Raw genomic sequence first — 23,382 nt, 5'->3', positions numbered from 1 at the left:
GTGGAGAAAAAATGGAGAAAAAGTGGAGAAAAAGTGGAGAATAAGTGGAGAAAAAGTGGAGAATAAGTGGACAATAAGTGGAGAAAAAATGGTGAATAAGTGGAGAAAAAATGGAGAAAAAGTGGAGAAAAAGTGGAGAAAAAGTGGAGAAAAAAATGGAGAAAAAGTGGTGAATAAGTGGAGAAAAAATGGAGAAAAAGTGGAGAAAAAGTGGAGAATAAGTGGAGAATAAGTGGAGAATAAGTGGAGAAAAAATGGTGAATAAGTGGAGAAAAAATGGAGAAAAAGTGGAGAAAAAGTGGAGAAAAAGTGGAGAATAAGTGGAGAAAAAATGGAGAAAAAGTGGAGAATAAGTGGAGAATAAGTGGAGAATAAGTGGAGAATAAAGTGGAGAAAAAGTGGAGAATAAGTGGAGAATAAGTGGAGTAAAAGTGGAGTAAAAGTGGAGAAAAAGTGGAGAATAAGTGGAGAATAAGTGGAGAATAAGTGGAGAATAAGTGGAGAATAAAGTGGAGAAAAAGTGGAGAATAAGTGGAGAATAAGTGGAGTAAAAGTGGAGAAAAAGTGGAGAATAAGTGGAGAATAAGTGGAGAAAAAATGGAGAATAAGTGGAGAAAAAAAGGAGAAAAAAGTGGAGAAAAAGTAGAGAAAAAGTGGAGAAAAAGTGGAGAAAAAGTGGAGAAAAAAATGGAGAATAAGTGGAGAAAAAAATGGAGAATAAATGGAGAAAAAATGGAGAAAAAGTGGAGAAAAAGTGGAGAATAAGTGGAGAATAAGTGGAGTAAAAGTGGAGTAAAAGTGGAGTAAAAGTGGAGAATAAGTGGAGAATAAGTGGAGAAAAGTGGAGAAAAAGTGGAGAAAAAGTGGAGAAAAAGTGGAGAAAAAGTGGAGAAAAAGTGGAGAAAAAAATGGAGAAAAAGTGGAGAAAAAGTGGAGAAAAAGTGGAGAAAAAATGGAGAAAAAAATGGAGAAAAAGTGGAGAAAAAATGTAGAAAAAGTGGAGAAAAAATGGAGAAAAAGTGGAGAAAAAATGGAGAAAAAGTGGAGAAAAAGTGGAGCACCCTTTGGTGCCTTTCATGTGGCACTGAGGGGTGCTTAGCTTTGTATTTAGCCAAAAAATGAAAAAAAAAATGACGTAGGGTTCCCCCTAGTTTTGTAGCCAGCTAGGGTAAAGCTGACGGCTGCAGCCTGCAGACCACAGCTGGCAACCTCACCTTGGCTGGTAATCCAAAACTGAGGGCACCCCACGCTGTTATTTTAAATTAAATAAATAATTAAAAAAAAAAACACGTAGGGGTCCCCCAAAATTGGATCACCAGCCAAGGTAAAGCAGACAGCTGGGGCCTGATATTCTCAGACTAGGGAGGTCCATGGTTATTGGACTCTCCCCAGCCTAAAAATAGCAGGCCGCAGCCGCCCCAGAAGTGGCGCATCCATTAGATGCGCCAATCCTGGTGCTTCGCCCCAGCTCATCCCGCGCCCTGGTGCGGTGGCAAACGGGGTAATATATGGGGTTAATACCAGATGTGTAATGTCACCTGGCATCAAGCCCTGGGGTTGGTGAGGTCAGGCGTCTATCAGATACCCGACATCACCAACCCAGTCAGTAATAAAAAATAAATAGACGACAAACACATTTTTATTTGAAAAAACACTCCCCAAAACATTCCCTCTTTAACCAATTTATTAGAATGAAAAACAAATCCAGGTCTGGTGTAATTCAAGGGGTTGCCATGACGATCCATACTGTCCCAGTCAATGAAGAGCAGGATGTTCCCCATTGGCTGGGAGAGCAGTGCAGTGACCTGAGCTAACATCAATGGGTCAGCCCAGGTCACTGCAGGGGGATGACAAGTGCTGCTGTCAGCGAGGTACATTACCTGCGCTGATCTCCAGCACACTGACAGCCCCTGTCACTGAGTTCAATGACCGGCGCTTTCACACCAAGTATCGCGAGAGGCCCGTGACGTCACCGCTAGTCAGTCTCGGGTCGGAAGCGAGAGGTGATGTGACAAGCGGCGGCCATGGAGGACAGTGACAGCGCTGAGGTCGGGATGGCGGGACTTCATCACCGCAGGTAAGCCGAGCGGGACCATGTGTGTGTGTGTGTGTGTGTGTGTGTGTGTGTGTGTATGTATGTGTACATGCCGCGGGCAGGAGGGGGTGGAGCGAGCTGAGCGGGGAAGTGTGGGCTTCCTGCACAGTAACTAGGATAAACATCGGGTTACTAACCAAAGCGCTTTGGTTGGATACCCGATGTTTATCTTGGTTACCAGCTTCTGGCAGGCTGCCAGCGATGGCTCCTGCACACTGTAGCTGTAAAAAGCCCTGCTTTTTGCTGCTAGAACCTTTCTCGAACGTTTCTAGAACTATCGAGCTTTTGCAAAAAAGCTCGAGTTCTAGTTCGATCTAGAACAGCCCCAAAATCACTTGAGCCTAGAACTGGAGAACCACGAACCTAGAACCGCGCTCAACTCTAGTGATGAGTTATTTAGAGAGCACACTAAATATGCACTGTTATACAAGCTGTGCAGTGACTACTTTAAATGGTGTCAAAGTGTCAAATCTTCAGTGTTGTCCCATCAAAAGATATAATGAATATTTACAAATATCTGAGGTGTGCATTCACTTTTGTGGTATACTGTAGCTCCATCCATCTTCACATCAACTCTGTCCAGCCTCCTCCCTGCCCCTGCTGAAGAAAAGACTCCCCACAGCATGATGCTGCCACTACCATATGTGACAGTGGGCATTGTGTTTTCAGGATGATGTACATTACTGGTTTGCCACACACTTAATATTCACCCTACATAGCATGTTGAAGAAGGTGGCAAAAATGTCAGCCTCTAGTTTTGCAAAGCTGGTAGAGACATACCCTAAAAGACTTGCAGCAGTAATTGCTGCAAAAAGGTGGTCCCGCAAAACATTGATAAAGACATTGATAATAAACATTGGTAAAGTGGGAGACTTGTACAAGGTAAAAGGGATTTTGAATAAGGAAGGCTATCACTCCATTTTACAATGACATGCCATACCCTGTGGACAGCGCTTGATTGGAGCAAATTTCATCCTACAACAGGACAATGACCCAAAGTACTCCTCCAAATTATGCATGAACTATTTAGGGAAGAAGCAGGCCGCTGGTATTCTATCTGTAATGGAGTGGCCGCCCAGTCACCAGATCTCAACCCTATTGAGCTGTGGGAGCAGCTTGACCATATGGTGTGCAAAAAGTGCCCATCAAGCCAATCCAACTTGTGAAGGGGGGACACATGCGGTGAAATATCTCCAGATTACCTCCGCAAATTACCAGCTAGATGCCAAAGGTCTGCAAAGTTGGAATTACTGCAAAGGAGCATTCTGTGCCGAAAGCAAAGTGTGGGGAGAAAATTATTATTTCAGGTAAAAATCATTATTTCTAACCTCGTCAATGTCTGGACTATATTTTCTATTCATTATGCAACTCATTCGATAAATAAAAGTATGATTTTTTTGGAAAAGACAAAATTGTCTGGGTGACCCCAAACTTTTGAACGGTAGTGTTTTTACATATACAGTACATGTGTATAACTTTTTGATCAGATTCTAATTTATTGAGAAGCACTTGAATAATAAAAGATCATCTTCTGCTTTGATCTGACCCTAACAAGACATCCAGACGTTCTGTTTGTGCTGCGGACTAAACTACAAGATATAGGATTTACACAAGTACATTTAGAGTTAAGAAGGATATTAATATTAATTAATATGTTATAATTTAGTTATTATACTGATATAATAAATTACAAGAATCACTAAGTACATCTTAAAAGTTTAAAAAAAATAAAGACTAATTAATTTTAATCACAAATGCAATTCATAATTACCAGTGATATTGGATATTTCTCCTTCGGGACACATTATACAGCCATAACAGCAGATTGGCTTCATATTAATATTAATCTTCCTGCTACCATGTGGACAATTTTCTGAACATTGAGCTCTTGGTACCTGTGAATCGAAGTTATAAATTAATATTAAAGAAAGACATATTTAATATTTAACCAATAGTTCTGTAATGTTCTGAGATCCAAAGGATTCACAGAATGCTAAACTAACTAAAAAATTATGAAACATAAATAAATATATTTATAAATATAATTCAATAATTAATGTTAGATGGTTTCCTCTTAATAGCTCCCTTAACTGATAAGGTCAGTCACACATAACGAGATTGTTAATGAGATTGTTACTACGTCACAGTGTCCGGATCGTTGTTAATCGTTGGTGAGATCGTTTGTGAGATGTCACACACTCATTTTCCCAATGACTTTAGTAACGATGCTGCGACCTCTATAACGATCTTGTTGGTCGTTGGGACCCTGTCACACAGCAGCTATGTAACGATTATGACCTCAAATAGGGGCGCAGTGTTTGACGCTGTAAGCCACGTAGGCGTGCATATGCGTCAGTTTTTCCACACCCCTCCACTCCGATTGGTGGCCAATACTGCGTTCTGATTAGGCGGCCGGCCTAGAAGGCAACTTTGTATCACTTCATCCATTGTCCCTTTTTGAGCTTTGCTTTGAGGATAGAACCTGCGACTTCAGCTTCGATCTGAAAATCAAGCAAGCAAGCAATCGGGAACAAAGTACGAATTAATCTGGGTGTAGTCGCAGGTTCTATCCTTAAAGCAAGGCTCTAAAAGGAACAAAGCATGAAGCGATACCCAATCGGTGAAGAGGGGGCGCGGAAAAGGTGACGCAACTACACGCATACGTGTCACACTTTAAGTTCTCATCTAGGTCATTAACGAGATAGGTGTCAAACATACAGATCCATCTTGCCCAGCAGGACTCCAAAGAGTCAAATATGGCACAGGACATTCAGCAACGACCAACAACCTCACAGCAGGGGGCGGATCGTTGGTACATGTCAAACATTACGAGATCGCTGGTGAAGTCATTGTTTCGTCACAGAAACTGTGGCGTAGCAACAATGTCGTTAGCAATCTCGTTATGTGTAAAGTGGTCTATAGACTTGGACCATCACTGTTCATTAGATCTTCTATCCGAAATGAGCTCTGATGTAATTGTGAAGGTTACGGCTAATCAGTGGCTGTTGATTTGCTGCAGACGTCACGTGATAAGACACAATTCAGAAATCAGGGGTTACCATCCACACTTGTACATTGATTTTTTTTTGTTGTGTTACAAAGCTGATTTTTTTTGCTTATGATAATTCTCTCCAAAATTCTATATCAAAATTGTATTTTATTCCTTAATTTCTCACCTTATTATTCCTCCAGTATATTAATGATGTGTCGATGTAAAGTTGTTGATCTGGTGATGCCCAGGGTGTGAAAGAGCCCACCTGGTTAATTTTTATTACGTCTTTGCTGATCTTTATCCAGTTATATATCACATATATTGAATTCAATTCCCTTTTATCATCATAGTATAATCTCTTCTCTGATCCATCATTATGCTGAATATTTTTCAAGTATTGCATTAGCTTCAATAAAACATAAACCACATTTATAACATGTAATAACTATTACAGTAGTTTCAGTTATTATTTTTTCCTGTTAGTCTCTACTTCTTGGTTTCATTTCTAAAATTTTATATTTTTTCACAATGAGAAAAAGAAAGAATTTCACACAATGAGAATGTAATTGCTTTAGTATTCTCATTGCATCTTGACATTGGAGGAAATAAACCATATTATTAACCCCTGAACCTGTTTTCTCCTTCCCTACCAGGCCAATATTTTCACTACTGACCAGTGTCACTTTATGTGTTAATAACTCTGGAATCTAAGATATAAAGCTGAGTGTATGTATATATGTATGTGTGTATGTTCGCTAAAGGAACTTGCACCGTCACATGTACAATCACAAAATTTTGCTCAGACACTTCATTTGACTCAGGGAACATCGTAGACCATGTTTTGAGGGGAAATTTTAACCCCGCGCTTTACAGTTATTCACCAAAAACCTGCCTCCATTAAAATCAATAAAACTGGGAGCCACAGTGCAGCCAGAACATCAGAAGAATGCACAGCCATGCCCTTAGATGGAGTATTGGCATGTCACAATGCAGCCAGGGAAAGAGATAGGCACAGACAGACACATACAGACAGACACAAACAGACACAGAGACAGACACAGACATGGAAAGATACAGGGAAAGAGACAGACAGACAGAGAAAGAGACAGACAGGGAAGGATACCGACAGACAGGGAAAGAGACAGACAGTGAAAGAGACAGACAGTGAAAGAGACAGACAGACAGGGAAAGAGACAGACAGAGAGGGAAAGAGACAGACAAGGAAAGAGACAGAAAGACAAAGAAGCATACACAGACAAAGAGACAGCCAGGGAAAGAGAGACAGGGAAAGAGAGATAGGGAAAGAGACAGACACGGAAATAGACAGACAGACAAGGAAAGAGACAGACAGACAGGGAAAGAGACAGACAGACAGGGAAAGAGACAGAAAAAGAGATAGAGAGAGAGTGGGAGACAGACTGACTGGGAGAGAAACAGAGAGACAGTTACTATCCTGGGTAATGCCAGGTGATACAGCTAGTACTTTAATATATCCCAGTGATTCTGAGTTATATGTCATGGCACAATGTACTTCCTGTTAGTGGTAAAGTTTAATCAAAATGATTTGTATTTATTTATGAAAATATTGACAATTTTACTGATAAGTGAAAATGTAACAATTTTGAAACTTTTAAATTTTATTCCTTTTTATGACTTCATGATAGCAGTAAATTTAGGATAATATTTTTTGTGTTTATTTGTGAAAATATCGGAAACTTGGCAAAAATGTTGTAATTTTCAAAGTTTGAACTTTTATGCCCTTAAACCTGATTGTTAGCTCACACAAAATAGTTAATAAATATCATTTTACACATGTCTACTTTATATTAGCAAATTTTTTTTTAAAAAAAAAAAATATTGGGGATAGGAAGGTAGAGGGGTAACTGTTTAAAAGCAGTTTCTCATTTTTTCCAAAACATTTGGAAAATGTATTTTTTTGAGGGACCACATAAGATTTGAAATGACTTGAAAGGGTATATGTAACAGAAAATATCTAAAAGTGACACCATTTTAAAAACTGCATATTTGGAAGTGCTCAAAACCACATTCAAGAAGTTTATTAACCCTTTAGGTGTCTCACAGGAAATGAAGAAATATACAAGGGAAAATGAAAATGTGTACTTTTTTCGGCACAAATATTGTTTTAGCATCAAATTTGACATTTTCATAAGGGTAACATAAAAAAATAGACCATACAGTTTGTTGTCCAATTTGTCCTGAGTACGCCGATACCCCATATATGGTGGGAAAACTACTGTTTAGGTGCACGGCAGGGTTTAGAAGGGAAAGCTCCCTATTTAACTTTTTGAGGACAAAATTGGCTGAAATAGATAGCAGACTCCATAATGTGTTTGCAAAGCCCCTAAAGTGCAAACACAGTGGAAACAACCCAAAAATGACCACATTTTGTAAACTACACCCTTTACAGAATTTATCTAGAGCTGCAGTAAGCACTTTCAACCCACAGGTGTACACTGATACCCCATATGTGTTTGAAAACTACTTTCAAGCAACAGTGCAAAGCTAGAAAGGGACAGGGTACCATATCATAGTGCAGATTTTCCAGGGATGGTTTGGGGTGCCATGTCACAATGGCAGACCCTGTTAGGTGCTGGAAAAGCAAAACCCCCTTAAGTGACCCCACTTTACAACCTAAACCCATTAATGAATTCAACTAGTCGTGTAATAATCATATGGACATTACAGGTGAGTAACAGAATTTTATGCCATTGGGTGGTTAAGAAAAAATAATTGTATTTTTACCTCAAAACATTTGTTTTAGCCCTTGATTTTACATTTTGACACGGGGAAATTGGTAAAAATTGAACCAAAATTGTTCACACAATTTCTGTTTAACATGGCAGACTGTACAATAGCCTTTGTCACATGGTGAGACTTGGCAGGGAAGGACTGCTATTTCATTCTTGGATCTCAGATTTTCCTAGAATATTTTGCAGACTTCGTATACAAAGCCCCTAAGTGCAGGAGCAGGATCTCATCCAAGTGACCTCATTTCGGAAATTCTACCCCTCTGGGGATTTATGTACAGGTGTATTAATAATTTTGACTGTATAGACATTTCCAAGAAACCAACAACAATGAATGTTGGTGAGTGAAAATTGCGCATCTGCTATTGTAGTGCCCATACATTGATTTGGTCATACATTTTATTGCTCATACTTTGTGCCCAACTCATGATTTTGAAGACATGCACCAGTAAATTAAGTGGACTCTCATCACTACAGAAAGGCCAAACATAAAAGCTAATTGGAGTTGGGCTCAGAATGGAGGGGGGATGTTGATTTGGAAGCGCAGATTTTGCTGGGGTTCATTTTGGGATAAGCCGTAGTACTTTTTGAGAGCCTTTGCATTGCCAGTAACATGAAAATCCATTATATTTCCAATGACCGATAACAGATGTGAGTGTGACTTTTTTTGTGGATTGAGTTGAAGCTTTTATATGGAACTGTCACATGGGGTTTAGCTAATAACTTACCAAGTGTCAGGACGGCATATGATCCTGTTAGCACAACAAAGTCTGACACCACACTCTAGCTCTCTTGTTAGGCTTCTGAGTTTCTCAGACAGGATTGAACATCGACCAAGCTGTGCTCTCTTTGGTTCAGGCTTGCAGGTGTTAAGTTCTGCTAGCCTGGTGATTATCTCTATAGTCACATGATGTGAGAGCCTTTTTTAAGTTGATGGATTTGATCCTCCCACGCCGATTATGGCTTGTTGCGATATCAGTCCTTGTGCTGTGGTGTTCCAGTTTCTGACGATCTTCTGTGTGTTATTTGGTATGTTGTGGAAATATTCTCATTGTCTGTTTATTTTGTCCCTATTCTTTTTTTCACCTGTGCACATATTGTCTATACCTCTGTGTTTGCTTGCAATAGTCTGAATTTTGTCTTTTCCCTGCCTGTCTTTTTGTATAGGGTTAATCACTCCTGTCATGGCTCTCCCTAGGGGTGAGAGAAAAGGTATTAGAATAGGGCTGGCAAGGAGCAAGGCTAAGTTGGTGATCCAGACCTCTTCACCATCAGAAGTACTTCTTGGATAAGGGATAACTAGAGCCCCCAGTCCCCAGTTATCCCCTTACTGCGCATGACAGGAACATTTTACATACATTTTTGGGCCAAATTTATCTTTTTGCTCTACTCTGAGCACTTACATTGGGGCATCCATCTAAATCTCCAAATGATGCAATCATATATGTATGCTAGAAAAAGTCCAAAATTGCTCCCTCTGTTTCATTATAGTAAATCTTCCATTGGGGTTCTGTCAGAATCCTGTATTTCAGAAAGTTACAGTTAAACCACTGTTTAAGTGTTCAGCATAGAGCGCAGGATAAATGTGAGCTGAGCCTCACTGTGATCTTTGAGAGGATGGATAAACAAATTAACAATAGGTCAAGAATTGGTTTTAATTTTTCTATGCTTTTCACCATGCTTTATTCTTCAGTTTGAGGCTATTACAGTGATATAATGTTATTGAATGTTCTCAATAAGACGAACAAAATTATAATCTTGTGATACCCTTTAATGGCTAACTAAAATAAAATAAAGTGATGTTACAAAGCAAGCTTTCGAGATATCTCAGGTCCCTTCCTCAGGCATGGAATGACAAAATATCTGAAGAAACACAAATATATGCACAAACAGAGCAGAGGGATGGCATAATAAAAGACATTTAAATAAACAAACACTGAGATTAGAAAGTGAATCCTTAATTAGTTTTGATTAGTGGTGTGAGAGTTTTATTGTACCAATATCAATGTAGGATCAGAGCTTTGGTCAGTCTCTGGAATAGACTCCTCAGATTTTATAATGGGCCATAAATCCTCCTGACAGGTTGAGTCCTGTGTCCACAGAGAAAGATTTTAATGAATTTGTATTCCCAGACCCTGCTATGGCTCTGTTTTTCCCCTCATTGAGAACATTCAATAATTTTTCAACTGGCTAACACGGTACCAAAACCTTTTCACTTGCAACAGTGATATATATATATTTATGCAGGTTTTTTAGATTTGGATACATGCAAAAAATGCTTTTATTTAAAAAAACAAAGTTTCTGCATTCCCATATTTTGAGAGCTATAGTTCTTATATTTCTGTTGATAGAGTCATGTGTGGGCTTGTTCATTGAGAGATGAGTTGACTTTTTATTGGTACCATTTTTGGCACATGACATTTTTTGATGGCTTTCTATGTCGATTTTTGGGAGGCAGAATGAACATGAAACAGCAATTCATGAATTTTTGGGGGGCTCTTTACACACCATTCATTGTGTGGTACAGTTAAGTCAACTTTATTCTTCAGGTTAGCACGATTACAGAGATGCCACATTTAGATAACTTTTTTTTATGTCTTGCCGCTTTTAAACAATGAAAACAATTTTATAGAAAAAAAATATTTTTGCCTTGCAATATTCTAAGAGCTATAGCTTTTATATTTTTCCTCTGACTGAGCTGGGTGGGGCCTTGTTTTCTGTAAAACAGGATTCCATTTTTAGCTGTACAATTTTTATTTACAGATGACTGTTTGTTTGTGTATTATTTGACTTTTTTTTGGGCAATATGGTGAAAAAGCATAGTTTTTTGCCATGTTTTTTATTTATATCTTTGTGATGTTGCCTAAAGCAGTTAAATTGTGAAAGAGTTTGATAGATCAGGTGATTCTGGAAGTGGTGATACCAAAAATGTGTACTTTTTTATTTTTGTTTTTACAAGAATATATATATATATATATATATATATATTGCTATAATTTTTTTTCATGTTATTTGTTCTTTATTTTGTGAATTTTTTAAAATAGGTTTATATTTTTTCTTCAGTTTTCTTCTATATAGGAATGCACTAGAATTGCAATAAATTACACCAGCCAGTGTGACACTGACAGAACACCTTTTAGAACAAACTCCTGGCATGGTCTAACAGGCCACCATAGGTGGCAGACTTGAAGTTCATTATTTGAACATTGATTGCTATGACAAGAATCTGTGAATATGTTGCAAGTGTGCTGATTGGGTGGGAGAGCAAGCATGTTACTTTTCCCAGCCTCCTAAATATCAGGATTGCTATTGATCATGGCATTCAGTTGATTAAACAGCAAGGGGCTGTGCAGGTACTGGACCTGGTTATGAGAGCTGTAGCTCGGCTATTACATTTGCTGAGCTCCCAGTGGAAATCGTGTGGGCACAGCTTATGTGCCAACATGATTGCTGTGACGTACCTAAGTGTCTTTGGTTGGGAACCCTTTCTGATCATGACATATAGGTAGGTTAAAAAATTATGAAGGGGCTAAAAATTTGTCAAACTGCCCTAAATTTAGCAGCAACAGAGGTAGTTTATAGTTAGACAAATGTAGCTTAAATTGCCCAAATTTGCTCATGAATAGATTACACACATGAATAGATTATACTTTTTCACCAGTCAGCCAACACTTCAGTAAAATGGCCACTACCTGGCTCACTGGTGGACAAAGACAGAAAATGGTCCTTCTGCAAGAACAATATATGGGTCATGCAACCAAAGAGCTCATCAAAATTCACAAGTCCACCTGATTTGGAGGTGGAAATGGGCCCACTTACCTCTTGGGCCCATGGTGTACAGGCTTCTTCAATGATATAGCCGCCTCTGGCCTGGCTACTGGTTTGCTGAATTGACTTGAAGAGATTTGAAAAACATTTAAAGTCTACAGTATTTATAGAGGTTGGCCACTACTTTAACATTGATGGGCTATCCTTAGGATAGGTAATTAATGTATGATCGAGTGCAGTCTGACACCCAGCATCTCCACCAATTAGCTATTCTTGGGGTCATTGGCAGTAGCAGGCAACAGGAAATGCTCAGTTCCAAAGCTGCGCCATTAACTGATTGAGGCTAGGTGCTGCATATCTGTCTCCCATTCAAATCAATAGGAGGAAGTGGATGTGCAGTACCTTGCCACAGCCACTGTCAGTTGATGGGGAAACCCTGAAACTGGGCATTTCCAGTCTCCTGCTACTGTGGTGCCCCTGAGGCTTCAGTCGCATCTCCCTTAAGATATAGTTCTCATCCTGGGTAAGGAGAGGTTAATCTCTGGTGTTTCTCACATTCACAAACCACAAATAGTTAGGTGCTTTCCCACCAGGGGGATGGCCTGGGGTAGATAGCGGGTGGCTATCATGAACCAAGGGACTTTCCTGGTCACTGGGACAAACACCTGGGGAGCGGTCACCAGTTGGGCAAAAAGGAAGGAGCATCTTTACACATAGTTAGTTAGCACCGAGCACAGCTTGGGGTGAGGGACACACTTGGGACCTCGGTCTAATCTTTTACCTCACACTTCTGGGAGCGCCATAGGACCCACGGCTTGGACCAGATAGCTCTGCCCGGGTTCTCTACAGCTACATGGGATTCCAGGGTCTGCAGCGAGTTCAGGAAACACCTGCATCCCGTTCCATACTCCATCTGCACTGGGATTGGGGGGACTCCAACCAGAAAGGACTCACAGTGGGAACACTGACGGTGACCTTAAATTGCTCAGGATCGGCTGGGGCCCATCACGGCAGTGACCGGTATCCTCTGGGTAATCCAGGAATGTGAGTAAAGAAAACCTTGAACCCTCAGAGACTGTGTCCACCTCTCCTTGCCGATGCCCCCGCTTCGGCTCCTGCCATTACTACTCCCCTCATCATCCTCCCCAGGGCCTGCTCCACCTGTGGGGAGCAAAACATCTTAGCTGCTACTACCATCCGCCCCGGAGGACAGCGACAGCAGTGGTGGCTATTCCCTGGCCGCATACCGCAGGTGGCGTCACAAGACAAATCCTCCACCATCATCACCCTACCTCCTCCGCCATCATCACCCTACCCCCCTTTTTTATTGTATGCCTTGGGGCCACAAAACTGGGCAAAAGGGCCACCTGTGACATACCCGGACCTGATATCACCAGGCCCGGTGGCGAGTACTTAACCCCTTGCCCCGTGGGGCGCTACACTACCACGATCATGACTAAGAACAGCTGATCAGCAAGGTTGTGGGGTGTCAAACCCCAGCTAGTCAGACATTGATAACCTATCCTAAGGATAGGCTATCAATGTTAAAGTAGTCTTTAATGTTAATAAAATTAGAGTCCAATTCAAGTTGCCTCAGATTACCTAATTTCCCAATATTCATTTACCTTATTTCTGTATTTAGGATTTTTCAATTTATTCCCATAAAAATCTTTTCCTAGTGAGAGAGTCATAGCATCCAACGCGTAAGCCATAGTAAGTAATGCATTGTACACAACTGGTGAACCAATGTTGAACAATGTATATGAGAATTTTGTTATATCCTCGTCTCCTGAACATTTACGCAGTTTTCTATTATTTATTAACTCAAATACTTTGTTTTTATTTTTATTTTTTGACAAACACCCATATAGTGTCATCCATACATCTTCAAGCATCTTATCATCTGGGTAATTTGAAGGACGGACATTTTTAAGAAATTGCTTCATGTCTCCTGATTCATAAGCATTTATCTTCAGCTCTTTACTGCTGTTATACTCGATATGAGTACCCACATCGTATGCAAATCCCAAGCTACAGTTAAATACTTGGAAACATTGCTCCACTATATCATAATTGGTGAACCAGCTGGGTGGAAGGATGAAAGTTTTCGTTTTCAGAATGTGATCTGGCAAAAATAAACTGTCAGCCGTATAGAAAGATAGCGTTCCACAAATAAGAATGACAGTAGATGATGACTTTAAGATTTTCTTCTTGTTCTTCTCATTTATAACTTGTATGATTTGGCTTTTTATATTACCATCAACAGCTCTTATAGAGAATATTCTAGCAGTAAACTCTACACAGACACCATGGCTTCTAAGGACTGAGGACAATGTTTGACTCTCCTTGTCTCCACTGTCATCCTCACTAGTTACGATTCCAACCCAATTCCAAGAAAAACGCTTCAATAATGTTAAAATCGCAGAAAAGTAAATATTGTCATTAAGTGCCGTACGGAAAAGATATGGGTACATAGCATTGTCACTGAGCATTGGATCTGTAGCACCATAGCTGATCTAGCGAAGAGAAGAACAAATCTGTCTAAATTTATAAACCCATCTTAATTAAAAAGAAAATAACTAAAGCCAATTAATTATTTTAAATCAGGAGTCCCAAATCTATGGGTCATGAACCAATGTGGCTCATGGCTATCTGCTAGCTTGGTGCATTAGTGTTGGATATAGCAGGCGATTATAAGTATGACGATGTAGAGACAGAGGATGAGCCATGTTAAGGCTGTAGAGTAGGGGTGCGCCAAATGCCTCTGGTTCCTTCCTGGTGATGTCATCACTATCAATGGGTTGCTTTATCCATATTTTCCATCTACCTTGATCTTCATGGTCTTCCTAGTACTGAAGGTCCCCTAGTCATGTCCTGGCTGCATGTTCCAAAGTCCTACATATTAGTATGCACAAGGGATGTATATTTCTCCTCTTTGCTTCCCAAACATATACGATCTTATATATTTATCTTCAGTAAAAGTTTTTTAGAGAGAAGAAGGGAGGTCATAAGAATTGTCATTTTAGATAATTACCATTAATTGTTAATTGATTATTCTGACTCTGTCCACTTACATATCGGAGAGGAGGAAACAGAAGGCGCAATAGGGTCTTACCCGGTATAAATTGAGATAGAGAAGAATAAGGTACGCTCACCTAATAGGGTTGTGCCAGTCACAACTCCCTTAAACGCATGTGAGTGTCCGCGTGGTTCAAGCAGTGGCCCCGTAGAAATCGTGGTGAAAATATATGCAGGAGAAAAACGGGTATATGCCGCGCTTAAAAACCACTGATGCAGAACTGATGTAAAATTTCTTTCTTTAATTCAGCATTCCAACGTGTTTCAGAGACGGTCCTTGTCTCTGAAACGCGTTGGAATTCTGAAATAAAGAATGCTGTTTGATGTGGGGATGTGTAAAATCAGTGGTCTAGGAATGGACTCTGGAGCTCGAGAAACCAGACGTGCATGGCGCCAAATTTATCTTTATCTTTTTTTCTTATCTTTATTTGCGGATGTTCCTCCATCAATCACGGTGCAGAAAATATTCTCAAGGACAAGACAGAGGGGCTTATGTGATTGGCTTGCTAAGTCACATGTCAGTGTGCATATAAAGAGCGGTCATTTTGCATTGACGCCATTATCTGATTGTTGTTCATCAGGGAACCTGCTGCTGGTAGACAGTGAGATTAGGGGTTTAATCACAGGCAGTTTAGCTAGATAGGCCAGTGATAGTTTAGAATAGGGACATGCAGTGTAGGGAGAGGTGTTGTGCCACAAATGGTCACGTGAAATCATAGAAATAGGGATTGCAGGTACTTGTAGTGCGTGAAAAACAGTTGCAAGGAAGTGAGGCATCCAAATAGGTCTCACTGCCTGCTACAAATTACACAGGCCAACACATTAATAGGTATTGTTAGTGCCGTCTGTACACTCTGCATTTTGACAATTGTAATTGCCTTTAGAAAAATAAAAAAAAACACTCTGGTTTTAGCCACTGTAGCCACATATTATTGGTGGTGTATAAAAAATGTATTACTCACCAGCAGTTGAGTATTAATCAATTTTTAGCTTAAATTCATAATTTTTATAGGGTAGCAGCTGACCTGTAATCTTAACATTTAGAGGGCAAGTAGCCAGTTCTCACTAATTTTTATTTGGCCATCAGCCAGCCCTCATTCATAGTTTTTAGAGTGCCAACAACCGACCTATATTCATAATTTTTATAGGACCAGGAAACGGCCCAAAGTCACAATTTCTATAGGGCCAGAAGCTGACCCTCACTCATAGCTTTTAGAAAGCAATCAGCCAGCCCTCAATCATAATTCTTTAGGACAATGGCCGTCCCTTACTCATAATTTTAAAGGGCCAGCAGCTAGCCAGTACTCATAATTTTTAAAAGGCCAACAGCCTGCCAATACTGAAAATTTTTAGAGAGCCAGAATTTGGCCCATACTCATAGAATTTACAGGGCCACAAGCCGGCCCTCACTTTTTATCATTTTTACAGGGCCAGCAGCCATCACATACTCAAACATTTCATAGGACCAGCAGCTAACCCAGTCTCAAAATTTTTAGAGAGCCAGCAGATGAACCGTGCTCAAAGTTTTTATGGGGACAGCAGCCAGCCCTTACTCAATTTTTAGAGGCCCAGAAGCCAGCCAGTACTCATCATTTTTATAGTGTGTAATGCTTGCCAGGGTTGCAGCGAGAAGTAGTAGGAATGTACCCACTAGACCATAGGGTGGACCCAGGCTTAACCTCATGTGGGAGGGGCTTGATTAAGCACCCACCGAGGTGGATGCCAGATGCCACTACTATGGCAGTGTCTGGCACTGTGGCAGCTACACCCTAGGGCAGGGAACTTGTGAGGGCAGGTATATGAAGGCAGGCACATGGATGGAAAATAGCACAGGAGAACAGAACCTGACAAATAGCTATGAGATGGTAAACTGACTAACTAAAGGTGTTGCACAGGCATTTCCCCTAGTGGGAGGATGCCCTTAATACCTAGTGCCTCTCAGCCATAGACTAGAAAGTACTTTTGGGAAATAGCATGACATGCCCTTTAAGAGCAGGGAAGATGCGCGCGCATATGCCCTAGGTGAATTTCCGGAGTTCCTGTGAAGCATGCACAGGCCCTGGGAAGAAGGAGACTAGGACATGGAAAGCCATAGGAGTGGGAGGGAGGATGCTGTTCAGACACGGGGGTATGTTGTGTACCCCTGCTCCTCATACAGCAACACTATCCTAGCCAAAGTGATAATAAAATAGAAGAAAAATATTATTGTAACTGTGAACAGTTAGCAAAAAAATCCAAACTTTGACTATTTTTGAGAAAAGTGCTTTGTCATCCGAACATATATCCACATGGGCAAGACATCCTAATGATAGGTCATCCCTTCATGTGATCAGAATATTGCTTTAACTCATTTATAACTGGATAATTTTGTCATCACCACCCCGTCTACGAGCAATCACTACAGAATGGGTTAATTGAGAACACTTCATATCAGTGAACTTATTTCTGAGTCTTGCGTTGAGTGAATAACTGTTATAAAGTTTTTTAAGCTTTCTCAGCTGATTTATCGCTTCAAGCTTCATAAAAGTTGAGTTAAACTTTGATATGGTCATATATAGACTGGGAGGAGCTCAATAAAGGAAAGAAAAAGAGGATGTGAAAGGTTTAACATGTTAAGAAAACCATGTAGCGTTCTTTTATATTTCACAAATACTTGCTACTTAGTGTTGCCATAAGACATAAAATCCCAATAAAATACATTAAAGGTTGTGAGTGTAACGTGAAAAAATGTCACAAAGTTCATATAGTATGAATAATTTATCAAAACACTTTTTATATAAAGATCATGATATGAAAATAAAATGAAATTTTTCCTTTAAATACTTGTAGCATTTTCTGATGGTAGCTTCCCTTGAAGAAAAAAAAGTATCGATGTTCTGTAAAAAATGTACATTGCTTAGCCACAGTCTGGTCATTTCCTTTCCAAATGCTGGTTGTCTTTTACCTTTGCTTTGGTTTGTGGTTATCAGTGTTCTCACTTGCTCACTTTCTCTGTCCTATCACATCCCAGGTAGGGCTATTTGTACTCTCACAATACTAGCCTTCTCCTCTGGCTATCTTTTTATGCTGCTTAACTGCTAAGGATTTCCAGCCCTGAAGCTAAGAAATTTAAGCAGAGACCAGTGTTGTTTTCTTTGTGTTTTCTCATTTGCCTTTCCTACACCTATCTTTTGTTTTCTGTTAGGTTGTTAGGAGATTACCCTTGCTTGTATTTATTATTTCTCCTTTGTCTGGTTGTGGATGTGTTTTATGTTTCCTTACCTTAAGGCCCCGCCACACACAACGAGATCGCTAACGAGATTGTTGCTGAGTCACAGTTTCTGTGACGCAGCAATGATCGCGCCATCAATCTTATTATGTGGGACACCTACCAGCTATCAGGCTCCTGCTGTGAGATGACTAGTCGTTGCTGAATGGTCTGGACCATTTTCTTCAAAGGCGATGTCCTGCTGGGCAGGACACATCGCTGTGTTTGACGCCTACCAACGACCTCCTCACACGGTTCCGATGCCCGCCGAGATCATTATACAGGTTGCTGATTGTTACTGCGTCATTGGTAAGATCTAACTGTGTGACATCTCACCAGCGACCTCCCAGTGACTTACCAGTGATCCTTATCAGGTCGTATTATTGTCGGGATCACTGGTAAGTCGTTCTGTGTGACTCGGCTACTTATCTCTGCATGCTTTTCTTATCTTGGTTTATAGAGTTTAGCAATCTTCCCTCTTTTTCCTCAGGAGGTACAAGGAACAACTCAACAGTCTTTTAAGCAGACAGGTCTTAGATGTGGATTTCTAATGTTGCAGCTTAGAATATTCTAGCCTGTTCAGGATCCATTAGGGGCTGTAATAACCAGTAAAATGCAGGCATTGTTATATTGAGATAGGCTTTATTACACCTTTAACCTGTGTTGGAATTTTTATGTGCATAACACCAAGCCTGGGATCCTGAAGAGTAAGGAATTTTGCAAAGCTCCTGTCCATGGCAATAGTTTACAAACTTGAAGCCTAGACTGGGGTCACATGAAGCAATCATATAATCTCTAGCTATCAGCTGCTCTTTTTCTTACTGTAATGCCCATACCAGCATCCCTGCACTGTCCTAGCCCTCTCCCCCAACCTCTGTTGCAGTGTGCCCGGATCTGCTGCCTCTGCTGTGACCTTCTGCTGGTTGTCTACTGCGATACAAGCTGCCGCAAGTATCCACACAGGTTGCTGCTGCCACTTCCATCCATCCGACGAGGACAGATCCACTACTCTGCTAGTGCTGCTGTTTCTTCCAATGACTGTTTCTCCATTACTCCTGAGGTCATTCATCGCAGGACCAGTCTTCCTGAGTGGCACTCAGACTCACACATGCAGTGTAACATCCTCACCATTAGAGGCTCTGATGGAAACCAGGTGTGGGTCCGTAGTCATGCCTCTTTGGGTTTTCTGTGAGCTGTGGTCCAGTGGGTCCACTATATCCTCTATATCCTCTGACCCAGCGAGCATAACACTTACCTGAATGTAGCCGTACAGATTTAATAGTTCCGCTATCGGCACAGTTGTCACAGATAAGAGATCTCCAATAAAACTTGCAATGTTTCCTTCCTTCATGCAGTTATAATTCGGTACAGTAGCTTCTGGTCCTGATAATATTTGTATTGTACTTTTCACAGCTTTTTTAGCACTGGTACAAGAATCAGACACATGATATCCTAAAGTCAAATTAGGTAAAATGTAGGGATTTTTATTCACCTCCTCAATGGCAAATTGAAAGTCCAAAAAGAACTTATAATTGGATAAAAGAGCTCTGCAAATAAATACAACATTTCTACAAGTTAGTGATTGAATTATGGCCTTATATTTTGTAGCAGGTTATGAAATTCATTATTATAAACAATCATAAATGAGACAATGAAACTCTGTTTTTCATTTTTTTTTTGCAATTTTACACTCCCTGTTTGAGTTAACCTCTTCACGACACATGACATCCTGGGTTTGTCATGGATTGTGTCACTAAAATCCCTGCGGGCTGCTGTGGGTAGTCCTTGGTGATCCGCGCACATGTCAGCTAATTTCATAATCTGACAGCGAGATGCAACAGCACGCCGCAGTAAGCATTAACTTACCCAGAGTCATCGGAAGTCACGTGAAATGCTCATATAACTTCTGATGGTTGCCAGGGTAGCACAGGATGACATGATGACTCCTGTAGCTATCATGAGTCACTTTATCTCACTGCCAGCAGAGCGCCGTGAGAGTAAGGCTGGACTCAGACGAGCGTATGGCGATATGCTAATGACTCCCGACTCAGGCTCTGCTGCGAGCGTGATCCGAGTGTCATGCGACTATGACGCGATCCTGCAATCAGATCACAGCTGTGAAGCTGAGGACGGGTGCTGTGGAGGAGAGGGAGGAGTCAATCCCTCCATCTCCTCCATTGTCAGCCTGTGCGTATATCGCACTGCAATGGGATAGCATCCAAGTGCAGTCAGATGCATCTCTCGCACCCATTCACTTGAATGGGTGCGAGGGATACGGCTCTAGCAAAAAATTGTAGCATGCTGCCGCTTTTTTCGCATCCAGAATCTGGATGCGAGAACAGCTGACTAACTGCTCTCCCTCATTAACTAACATAGGTCCGAGTGCAATGCAAGATTTTCTCGCATTGCACTCGTCCGATTTTCACGCTTGTGTGAGAGTACCCTAAAGCAGCTTTTCTCCAGATCTCAGCTGTGTAGCTGTGATCTGGAGAATTAGAACAGCGATCAGACTGATGATACTTATAGTCCCCTTGGGGACCTAGTAAGATAAAAAAAGGTAAAAAAAAGTTTTAAAACTTGAAAAAAAAATAAAAAAACCTAAAAGTTCAAATCACCTCCCGATTGGCCCATTGAAAATTAAAGGGTTAAGAAAATAAAAAATATAAACAGATTTGGTATCACCATACTCAGAAATACCCAATCAAAATATAAAACTAAGTAAACTGTTCGGGAAACGATGTAGCAGCAAAAAAATTTCAAACGCCAAAATTACATTTTGTGGTAGCCACAAATTTTACGCCAAATGCAATAACAGGTGATTAAAATGTAGCATCTGCACAAAAATTGTACTTTTAAAAATGTCAGCTTGAGACGCAAAAAATAAGCCATTACTAAGCCCCATATACCAAAAAATGAGAATGCTACGGGTTTTGGAATATTGTGCAAAAAGTGCGCCACTTTTTTGGGCCAAATTTGTGATTTTTTTTTTTAATCCCATAGATAAAAGTAAATATATACATGTTTGGTATCTACAAATTCATACCAACCCGTGACATCACACCAACACATCAATTTTACCATATAGAGCACACGTTGAAAAAACTATCCCAAAAACTATTGTGCGATTGCACTTTTTTTGCAGTTTTTAAGCACTTTAAATTTTTTTACTGTTTTACAGTACATATATGGTAAAACTTATGTTTTCATGTAAATGTAAAACTTGTCCCACAAAAAACAAACCCTTATATGGCAAGATTGACAGAAAAATAAAAAAGTTACGGCTCTTGAAAGGAGAGCAGAACCCCCCCCCCCCAAGAAAAATGAAAAATCGCCCAGGAGTGAAGGAGTTAATAAAAATGCAGGTAGAAAGTATGACAAATATAGATATTATATAAGTTTTCCTTCCTCAATATTTCATTGATATTTCATAGGGTTTTCCATAGAGTTGCAAAGCTATTCACAGAAATTAAAAGGTCGATGATCTTCAAAACTTATTTAGATAGTAAAAACTTTTTACATATAGAAGTCACATTGTAACCTCTTCATGCCAGAGCCGTTTCACGTTTTTCTTCATTCTACTGTCATAACTAGAGATAAGAAGATCAGGCAAAACATTAATTTGCATGTTATTGTTTTTTATCCAGCGAAATTCAATTTTCAGAGATTTATTCGTTCTATATTTAATATTTCTTATAATGATCTTGGGTCTCCACAGACCCCACAGCAAAGTAAATATAATATATAAAAAATAATAACAATTCTTACACTCACCCCTCCAGCCCATCCACTCATCACCCCCTATCTAGTCCTCACTATATCTTTGGATCAAGGATCTGTAGCGCTGAAGTCCTGGGCCCTCGGTCGATAAGCCAATGCTTGTGAGTTGGCTGAGCCCGGTAGGGTTCTGCACGTGCACCCACAAAAGTTGCAGCGCATGCTTGGATTTCATACATCCCAGTGTGTTGTGCCATGACCTTTACAATTCCACTCACACTTATTCATTCATCTTTAGTCACTTTTTTTATTTTTCTACCAGTTACTGATAAAATTCATTTTTCCATACATAGTACTAAAAAACGGGCTGAAATGGTGAAAATCACGTAATTATGCTATTTTTTTCTGCACTACAAAAACATAGATAAAAGATATTCATGTGGATATTAATTTATTTGTACACAATAATTTTTATACAATATCAGACACAATGGAACATATCAAGAAGATTACCAGAAAGATTCACATACATGGAACTTATTTAGTGAAATATAGGTATAATTCACTCAAGATAGATATTCAAAAAAGTATTCAAAAGTCCAAAATTTACAATGCATAAAGAAATGTACTGTAGAGAATCTGTGCAGAATTACAATAGCCGGAATTTTGCAAAACAGTAGAAGTCCAACAGAAAGTTAAAGAGGAAAAAAACTTACCTTACTGCTCACCTCCATTGGTCATTCTACATTGTACGGTCCATGGCACCTCTTAATATTAATCTTTATTTTTACACAGTATAGAGCCAATATATTCTGCAGCACTTTACATATATTAGCAACACTGTCCACATTGGGGCTTATAAGCTAAATTCCCTATGTGTATGTCTTTGGAGTGTGGGAGAAAACTGGAGAACCCAGGGGAAACCAACGCAAACACGGGAAGAACATACAAACTCTTGCAGATGTTGTCCATGGGGGGATTTGAAACTAGGACCTTAGGACTGCAAGAATGTAGTTTTAAATACTGATCCACCATGTACCTCTTCAACAGCCTTTACACATTGAATTCCTTGACATATTTATACTAAACAACGAGCTCCAGCTTGGGCTGGAAACCTTGGAATTTCTTTGCCCAAGTGCTGTAATGGAACACCATTGTATCATCATGGTGTGTGCTGCATTATTACAATGCGTACTTCAGATTTTAACTTCAGATTGTCACTAGGTTTACCACATCCAGTGCCTAACCATGGTTGGAAGTTCTGGCCTACCATGAGTATGTGTTGGGTTTCAGCGTGTGTTAAGCCCGCTTTACACACTACAATATATCTTACGATGTGTCGGCGGGGTCACGTCCTAAGTGACGCACATCCGGCATCGTAAGGTACATTGTAGTGTGTAACAGCTACGTGCGATTGCGAATGAACGGTAAAATGCTCATTGCATACACGTCGTTCATTCCTCATGAATTGAACATCAGGTTGTTCATCGTACCCAGGGTAGCACACATCGCAGTGTGTGACACCCCAGGAACGATGAACAGATCTTACCTACGTCCCGCGGCTCCCGGCCAGCAATGCGGAAGGAAGGAGGTAAGCGGGATGTTTACGTCCCGCTCATCTCCGCCCCTCCGCTTCTATTAGCCGGCTGCCGCGTGACGTCGATGTGACTCCAAACGTCCCTCCCACTCCAGGAAGTAAACGTTCGCCACCCACATCGAG

The 23,382-nt window shown here is 40.3% G+C and overlaps 1 protein-coding gene across 1 annotated transcript in view; it reads right to left on the bottom strand.

Annotated features, from left to right (window-relative positions):
* LOC142243624 (vomeronasal type-2 receptor 26-like) overlaps positions 1-23,382 on the bottom strand; it is a 200,767-nt gene that overhangs the window by 13,820 nt on the left and 163,565 nt on the right. Inside the window, exons 3-7 of the mRNA XM_075316068.1 lie at positions 19,204-19,495; positions 13,249-14,139; positions 11,675-11,749; positions 5,272-5,493; positions 3,867-3,990 (exon numbers count right to left, since the gene is read on the bottom strand). Of these exons, the coding sequence (XP_075172183.1) occupies positions 3,867-3,990; positions 5,272-5,493; positions 11,675-11,749; positions 13,249-14,139; positions 19,204-19,495 (1,604 nt within the window). The remainder of the gene's footprint in view (positions 1-3,866; positions 3,991-5,271; positions 5,494-11,674; positions 11,750-13,248; positions 14,140-19,203; positions 19,496-23,382) is intronic.

Source organism: Anomaloglossus baeobatrachus, chromosome 1 (assembly GCF_048569485.1).
Source record: "Anomaloglossus baeobatrachus isolate aAnoBae1 chromosome 1, aAnoBae1.hap1, whole genome shotgun sequence".
NCBI classification, from domain to species: domain Eukaryota; kingdom Metazoa; phylum Chordata; class Amphibia; order Anura; family Aromobatidae; genus Anomaloglossus; species Anomaloglossus baeobatrachus.
Note: the sequence above shows the minus strand (reverse complement) of the source record. Positions and strands in the feature narration are given on the sequence as shown.